We start from the raw sequence: 8,809 nt of genomic DNA, 5'->3' as shown, positions 1-8,809 counted from the left end.
AACTCATCGTAAAGGATAATGCCCCAACAGATATGAAATTAAAAATGCTTAACTTTCTTCCACTGGAAAAGCATCTCAAGTTAAACAAAGCCATTTTCATGCATAAATTGTATTACGGTAAAGTGCCGATTTACATTACATCATTATTTAATAAAGCTACCGACAGATATGGGTCGGTCAACTTGATCCCACCGATTCCACGAATTGACCTTTATAAGACCAGTCTTGCTTTTTTGGGTACATCAGTTTGGAATTCACTTCCATCATCCTTTAAGCACTTAAAGTCATTAAAAAGTTTTAAAAAATGTGTCAAAAAACACTTAATGTCTGAGTAGTTTAACGGGTTTTGATTTACCACACTTAGTATTACGCCAAAGATATGCTGTGCATTGTATATTCTGAACATATTTTTGTTGTACTATTGCTACATGTTCGATTGCTACCAGCTTGTACTTATAATTACTTGCATAGTATGCATTTGATTTTATGAATAACCACATATGTATGCTCTTCATGCCTCATATTCATCATCATCATTATCATCATCATCATCATCATCATCATCGTCATCTTTATCATCACGTGCTGAAGTTTTCTGACCTCCTTTTGTTGGTAAACTTTTTAACTTTTTAATTTTTAATTTTTCAATTTTATCATTGTGTGTCTGTGCGTCCCAAGGACAGATTGTAAGAAAAGGCGTAGCCTTAAATCTTAATCCTTGTTAAATAAAGTTCAATTCAATTCAATTCAATTCTCTCTCTCCCTCTCTTTCTCTCTCTCTCTCTCTCTCTCTCTCTCTCTCTCTCTCTCTCTCTCTCTCTCTCTCTCTTCCTGTCTCTCTCTCTCTCTCAACTCTCTCTCTCTCTCTCTCTCTCTCTCTCTCTCTCTCTCTCTCTCTCTCTCTCTCTCTCTCTCTCTCTCTCTCTCTCTCTCTCTGAAATGGAATGGTTTTGTCCTTTTTTTAGGGTATTATTTTTTTTCTCAACCAAAGTCATTGAACTTTTTGAATGGCCTAAATGGCCTCAAAACATCGAGAAGGATGGCGACAAAACTGCTCGGATAGATTAAAGTTGTAATCAACTTATCATCTGACCTCTTTTGTGGATCCCACGTATGCGGATACCATTACCACTTACAATTTTTCAAATGTGTTTTTCCAGTCGTTCGGGCAAATATATGACTGATTACCTCGAAATGAATATCGCAGATAAAAGATCTTGGGGTAGATCTATTTCTCGTGTGAAATTATGGCTTGAAGTTTTAGCACTGAACTGGTCTGCATTGGGCTGTAGGCACGATCCTAGCATTTACTCTGAAGGAAGGAAAACAAAATGGAAATCAATTGATACTGTCTCGATGTCTGGAACTATTAAAACAAATCGACCAAACATGCTTGTTCTAAAAAAACAAGTGTGAAAATGTATGAAGTTTTAGAACCTTCTCTTTACAGTGATAGACCTAAGAGTAATACCTAATATACTGGACTCGCAACGAAATATACAAACAAATGACAATGAACAACGTTTCGACCTAAAGGTCATCAACAGGTTAAAAAAATGAAAACAACAATACAAATATGAAAACGACTTATCAGAGAAGATGGCGATGATGTCCTCCAAGTGCAAAAGAAGGGGGAAAGGGAGATAAATCAAAAAGAAAAACAAGTCGCGTAAGGCGAAAATACAATATTTAGTCAAGTAGCTGTCGAACTCACAGAATGAAACTGAACGCAATGCCATTTTTCAGCAAGACCGTATACTCGTAGCATCGTCAGTCCACCGCTCATGGCAAAGGCAGTGAAATTGACAAGAAGAGCGGGGTAGTAGTTGCGCTAAGAAGGATAGCACGCGTTTCTGTACCTCTCTTTGTTTTAACTTTCTGAGCGTGTTTTTAATCCAAACATATCATATCTATATGTTTTTGGAATCAGGAACCGACAAGGAATAAGATGAAAGTGTTTTTAAATTGATTTCGACAATTTAATTTTGATAATAATTTTTATATATTTAATTTTCAGAGCTTGTTTTTAATCCAAATATAACATATGTATATGTTTTTGGAATCAGAAAATGATGGAGAATAAGATGAACGTAAATTTGGATCGTTTTATAATTGTATTTTTTTTTTACAATTTTCAGATTTTTAATGACCAAAGTCATTAATTAATTTTTAAGCCACCAAGCTGAAATGCAATACCGAAGTCCGGGCTTCGTCGAACATTACTTGACCAAAATTTCAACCAATTTGGTTGAAAAATGAGGGCGTGACAGTGCCGCCTCAACTTTCACGAAAAGCCGGATATGACGTCATCAAAGACATTTATCAAAAAAATGAAAAAAACGTTCGGGGATTTCATACCCAGGAACTCTCATGTCAAATTTCATAAAGATCGGTCCAGTAGTTTAGTCTGAATCGCTCTACACACACACACACACACACACACACACACAGACAGACACACACACGCACATACACCACGACCCTCGTCTCGATTCCCCCCTCTACGTTAAAACATTTAGTCAAAACTTGACTAAATGTAATGAGCAATGAAAAATGAAACCAAAAAGAAACAAATCAGAATAACAACGCTTGAAGGGCCTGAAGTTGAAAGAGAGAGAGAGAGAGAGATAGAGAGAGAGAGAGAGAGAGAGAGAGAGAGAGAGAGAGAGAAGGAGAGAGAGAGAGAAGAAAAGAGAGAGAGAGAGAAAGAGAGAGAGAAAGAGAGAGAGAGAGGGAGAGAGAGAGAGAGAGAGAGAGAGAGAGAGAGAGAGAGAGAGTGATTGTGAATAGTTCTTTTAAGTATGGAGCTTGCCATGTGAACTGAGAACATAAACAAACTTACATCGGTCTCGAATAGCAATATCAGCTGAAGAGACAATACGTAGAGGTTACATGCCGAGTCTCAGTGATTATTAAAAATAATGGTCGAAGTTAGCGGATCATGAAAAATGCGAGCTTTAGCGAGCTTTTTCATGACCGCGAACTGAGACCATTATTTTTTATAATCACTGAGACGAGGTGTGTAACCTCTTTATTCCTCCTTTCTTCAGTTATTCAAAGAAAAGAGGAGTTTTTTTTGCGAAAGTTTGATCGAATCCTATTCACTCAACCAGTCAACCTGCGCAGGCGATCGATTAATGCGCGGTTGTATAGTTCCGTGCAAATCATTCCATTCTGTTAACACTTCTTGTCAGTTTTCCTATTTTGGACTAAAATCAAGTACACAGATATGCTGTTATTCTGCTGTGGCGGCAAAGGCAGATATTGTGTGTTCTGTATATGTTTTGGTATCGCTTAGGATAATGTTCTTTCGTCAAATGGGACTAGCAGACGAACTTTTGCACCCGTGTTCCAACGTTAAAAACTGTATGAAGTTCAGTTTTCTGGGGAAAATAGTGTATGAAACCGCTTTATGTTGTTTAAATTGATGAGATGTGTGCATTTGGTTGCGTGTGATATGTTTATTAAATGAAATATTGTTGAAAACTGACCGTCGGATTGCAGTCTGTTGTCGAAGAAACTGAGTGAAAAGAAATTTGAAAGGGGAACTACTCTTGTCGCTAGACAAAGTATGAGAGTTACTTGCCTTGGGAATTTGCTTGTGATGAACGTTTGTGCACAGCAGACCTACAACCAAACTCATGGATTTTATACGGAGATTCATGTGTTCAAGCCTGTAGTTGTTAATTTAAATGCGGTATGTTTGTATTGTTTGCTCCAGAGATGTATACTTCGTACATTAGAGCGTTCGGAACTTTTCAGTCACAAAAGTAGTACCGACGCAGAACAGCTTCTCAACCCATTGCGCTATCGAGGATTCAGGCTGTTGCTGGGTCGTTATTTGTTTGGTTGCTGGGTGTTTATCGAAAAATAACTAGCTCTACAAGTTTACAGAGGTAAAGAAGCAGAGGGGGGAATAAAAAATAATAACCAACCATTGACTTTGACCAAACACGCTTGTTCTAGACTTTAAAAAAACCCATCACTTTGATGGTAGAAACAACGTTGAATTCGAATTAATCAAGACATGTGTGCTCTACCTACATTCTTTGTAAGGCTCAAGGCGACAGAAGGTTTGAAATGTGTGGTGAGGGGGGTGGGGAGGAGGGGTGTTCTCAAACATATTATCTTACATCTGACAATCATATATTACCGTCGTAAATATTGGCTTTAACTAGAGGAGAAACGATAGTCCTAAGTATGACGCATTATACTGACAGTGAAGTGACGGATTCTCTTTTTTGGCCAACGTATGAAACCATACACCAAGTCCATACACCTAGAAATAGACAGATCTTGAACAAATTCTCGTTGGCTGAAGCAAAATCTGTGAAGGCGTTATGTATCACGTTAATGAGTTGTCTGAGCGGGAAGAACCATTATGTGACTTAAAAAGAATCACCTCGAGGCTGAGATATAGATTAATCTAAATGAGAATTTGATTCAGAAATAAAATAGAAACTAACACCCAAGTTTAACGTTTGTGCTTGTACCATAAAAAAAAAGTATTTAAGACGCGGTGTATCGGAATTATAGTAGAATTATGTTACAGAACGTGACTGAGCTTTGCCACTCAAGCTGACACGCAGGCAGACAAGTCTCCTAGATCCCATGTTTAGTTTAGTACACTCTCCGAAGTTTGCTAGAGTTAGAAAAAGGTTCTGTTGACCTTGATACACGCACAGCTATTGTAGCAGTTTGTTTAATTGGTAGGTCGATCGCCTTGTTGGTCGACTCCTGCAACTGATATGTTTTGTGGACTTAAATAGTTGTAAAACTAATATAACGCTGGTATGCTTAATATACGCGTGTTGTTATCAAACTGGCATGTGACAAATGAATTAGTTGTTGTAGTTTTCTGAACCTGGTTGATGGCTCTTTTGATTATCGGCTTTCTTGAGAAAGGAAACACCGTATTTAGATAGAGTCTGACAACTCCGGAGATGTCTGGCATTTTAAGCGATTCATTTGCCTAATACTTTTACAAGGTCAAGAGGCCCCAAAGGAGTTAGAACGAGGAAAGTTTTTTCTATTGTTTTCGTTTTGTTTCGGGGTGTGTGAAACGGGTTATGGTCATTTTCCCGCCCTCTTTTCGTTGCCATGGAAGTCGCGGAACGCTTTACAAGAATTTTCGGTTTACATTTTTTTTCTGCGACTCTTCTCTTCTACCCTCTTTCTGTTTCTTGCAATTCATCTTTACCCACCCCCTTTCTCTTGTCTCTCTGTAATCTAGATGTGATCACATTAGACTCACATTTTTTTGCCAAGTGATTGTCGAATAAAGCGTTGTCTCAACTCGTCTCCATTAGTTACTGTCTACAAAACACAATTAGACGGCGTCTGGGAAACTACCCCTACCCCCCCCTCTCTCTCTCTGTTTCTCTCTCTCTCTCTCTCTCTCGCTTTCACTCTCTCTCTCTCTCTCTCCCTTTCACTCTCTCTCTTTTACTCTCTCTCTATCTCATTTACTCTCTCTCTCTCTCTCCCTTTCACTCTCTCTCTCCCCCTTTCACTCTCTCTCTCTCTCTCTCTCTTTCTCTCTCGCTTTCTCTCTCTCTCTCCCCCTTTCTCTCTCTCTCTCTCTCTCTCTCTCTCTCTCTCTCTCTCTCTCTCTCTCTCTCTCTCTCTCTCTCTCTTTTCCAAAACTTGTCTGTCATGTCTGCAAACATCATTTAAACATTAAAATATGCACAATAAGAATGACATTGTACACGTAGTATTACATTTTGTACTTTATCCTTTTGGGTTTACTTTTATTTTGGGGGGAAAATGAATACCCCAAGTGTGTGTTCATATGTTTGCAATTGGTAGTCACCAACAAACGATGATGATGATAATGATGATGATGATGCTGATAATGATGACGATGATGATTTGCAATGGCTTTTACACTGAAGTGATATGGCTGGCTTCTTCTTCTTTTTTATTTCTTTTTTATGTTTTAATATCAGCAACGGCACCCCTTCAAGCTATGATCTAACACTTTTGACCACATTTCTGTTGCAGCGCTTTTATCCATCGATGCTAAAGACAACGAGGGACAACAGTACCTCCCCTTTCCACCCGCCCTCCTGTCTTCAGCGGCTCTACCCTCGCCGTTCTCCTTTTCCTCCCGACTCTCCTCCTTCCCCTCTCCTTCCTTCGCTCCGGAAGCGAAGAGGGTTGCTGGGACCGGAAATGGCGGGACGGAAGCTGCGTCATCTGACCTCTTGACCCCGATCAACGACGTCAAGTACCGCTATGTGGGATTAGGCAAACGACGACTGGACTACCGCAACTTCAACGTAGGGCTCGGAAAACGTCAGTCCGATGAGGGTGTCATCGCCAGCGCTGTGTCCCAGAAAAGGGGAATGGCGCTTGACAGTAACAATTTCTTCGTTGGTTTAGGGAAAAGGCCAATGGACAGGAATAGTTTCAACTTTGGATTGGGAAAACGGCCAATGGATAGTAAAAATTTCAACTTTGGTTTGGGAAAACGAAGAATGGACAGCAAAAATTTCAACTTTGGTTTGGGAAAACGGAGAATGGACAGCAAAAATTTCAACTTTGGTTTGGGAAAACGAAGGATGGATAGCAAAAATTTCAACTTTGGTTTGGGTAAACGACGAATGGACAGCAAAAATGTCAACTTTGGTTTGGGAAAACGAAGAATGGATAGCAAAAATTTCAACTTTGCTTTGGGAAAACGACGAATGGACAGTAAAAATTTTAACTTCGGTTTGGGAAAACGAAGGATGGATAGCAAAAATTTCAACTTCGGTTTGGGTAAACGAAGAATGGATAGCAAAAATTTCAACTTTGGTTTGGGAAAACGGAGAATGGATAGCAAAAATTTCAACTTCGGCTTAGGAAAACGAAGAATGGACAGCAATAATTTCAGTTTCGGTTTGGGAAAACGACCAATGGACAGCAATAATTTCAACTTTGGTTTGGGAAAACGAAGAATGGATAGCAAAAATTTCAACTTTGGTTTGGGAAAACGAAGAATGGACAGGAATGATTTCAGTTTTGGTCTTGGTAAACGGCGAATGGACAGCAACAATTTCCATGTTGGTTTAGGAAAAAGACTTCAAGATTTCAATAATTTTCACGTGGGGTTAGGAAAACGGCTCATGGATAGCAAACATTTCTCCATCGGCTTAGGAAAACGAAGCCTGGACAACAATGTTCACGTGGGCTTAGAGAAACGAAGTACAGACAACAATACAACCTATGTCAGCTCAGAGAAGCAACTCGACGACGAAAACGTGCCAAATGAACCAAAATACCTAGAGGTTGACGAAACATATACTGAGCTAACCCAACCAAAGCGACAGATTGACAACAATAACTTTCACGTCGGACTTGGAAAGCGTCAGGTCGAGGATACTCCATATCTCAGAGGCCATGAAGCAAACTACAACAACCAGTTCACAAAGAGGGGTGTGGACCGGAGGCATTTTTACGTGGGGCTGGGAAAGAGGCAGATGGACGGTGTGCACTTCAACGTTGGCTTAGGCAAACGACGAATTGATGATCACACCTTCAGTTTCGGGCTTGGAAAACGAAACTTGGATGGCCGCAATTTCAACTTCGGCCTGGGAAAGAGACAAATGGACAGTGGTCAGCTCACAGGGCGTCTCGGGAAACCGACCTTGAGTGACTCTGTAGTAGTACCTCGCAGAACGGGACCAGATTCGGAGTCGTCTTTTTTCCTGGACGGCTCGCTGCCAGACAACAGTGTTGAAGGTTCCGACGGTTTTCCACACACTGAGCAGAGCAACACCGGAAAGCCGAACTTTGGTGTAAAAACAGTCAAAGCGCAAATGGACATACATCCTGAACAGCTGGAACCTTACAATGACCAAACCGACACAGGAGAATCCGACTCTGCGAACGACCTGAACAGGTCAGCAGATACCTCGAATCAGCTGCACAGCGAATCCTCGCAGTCAGTTCTTCAGCAGGAAGAGGCAGGAGCACCAGAGTCCAGAACAGCCAAGTTTTTGTCAGCAAGTCGACGTTTGAAGAGATGGGCTCTGGGACCCGCTCGTTACAATTGGCGAAGCTATCCTTATTACCACCGATCTCCTCTGGACCCCAAACTCTTCTGGTTTGGTCTGGGCAAGTGATGAGGACAGTAACCTCGCTTGTTACAGGGGCCCTTGTGCTTGCCCCAAGGAATGGACCTAATGCTCCATGTATTACTCTTATCGGACGTTTTCATTTGATCGCGGTGAAGAGCTGCTCGTCAGATCGAATGTCTTTGGATACATATGGTACTTTCTGCGATGCTGGTCTCATGTGGGGGGGGGGGGCTCTGTTTCTTGCTCTTTTTCAGCTTCACAATTTAACTGAATTATGCAATGGTGAATGTCACTTAAACTCAGATATATACTAGTAAGACAACTTACATAACAAGTTTTATTGATGATGAAATTGTGTGACAATAGACATGCCCCCAAAAGGGGTTAAATGTCGCAAATATTGGGGTAAATATTGTTACTTTGAATGGTAGTCAATTACGAAAATTGCAAAAACGAAACTCGAAAAGCCAGAATTTGTAAATGTCTGTTCCCACAAAAGGAAACCAGCATATTAGAAAGTACTATAATATCCTTGATGCAAAACAAAATCGTCGGAATCGGATACTGGGAATACTAATATTAATACTGTTTGGAATGTCAGAAAGAATTTTATCCTACATACTTGAGAGAAATCACCTATGTCATATACCTGAACCATATCTACACACGTGTGTATATCATGTAAATGAGGCCGGTTCAAAGTACAGCGTGGCAGGGACCTCAGAAGTAGTTTTCCTCTGCTC

At 40.4% G+C, this 8,809-nt stretch overlaps 1 protein-coding gene across 1 annotated transcript in view; it reads left to right on the top strand.

Annotated features, from left to right (window-relative positions):
* The window catches only part of LOC138965601 (buccalin-like), a 15,073-nt gene extending 6,831 nt beyond the window's left edge, over positions 1-8,242 (top strand). Inside the window, exon 2 of the mRNA XM_070337782.1 lies at positions 6,007-8,242. Coding sequence (XP_070193883.1) covers positions 6,007-8,111 — 2,105 coding nt within the window. The 3' untranslated portion in view covers positions 8,112-8,242. The remainder of the gene's footprint in view (positions 1-6,006) is intronic.
* Positions 8,243-8,809: the final 567 nt, after the last annotated feature.

This window comes from Littorina saxatilis, linkage group LG4, assembly GCF_037325665.1.
Source record: "Littorina saxatilis isolate snail1 linkage group LG4, US_GU_Lsax_2.0, whole genome shotgun sequence".
NCBI lineage: Eukaryota > Metazoa > Mollusca > Gastropoda > Littorinimorpha > Littorinidae > Littorina > Littorina saxatilis.
This window is presented reverse-complemented; position numbering and strand designations above follow the sequence as displayed.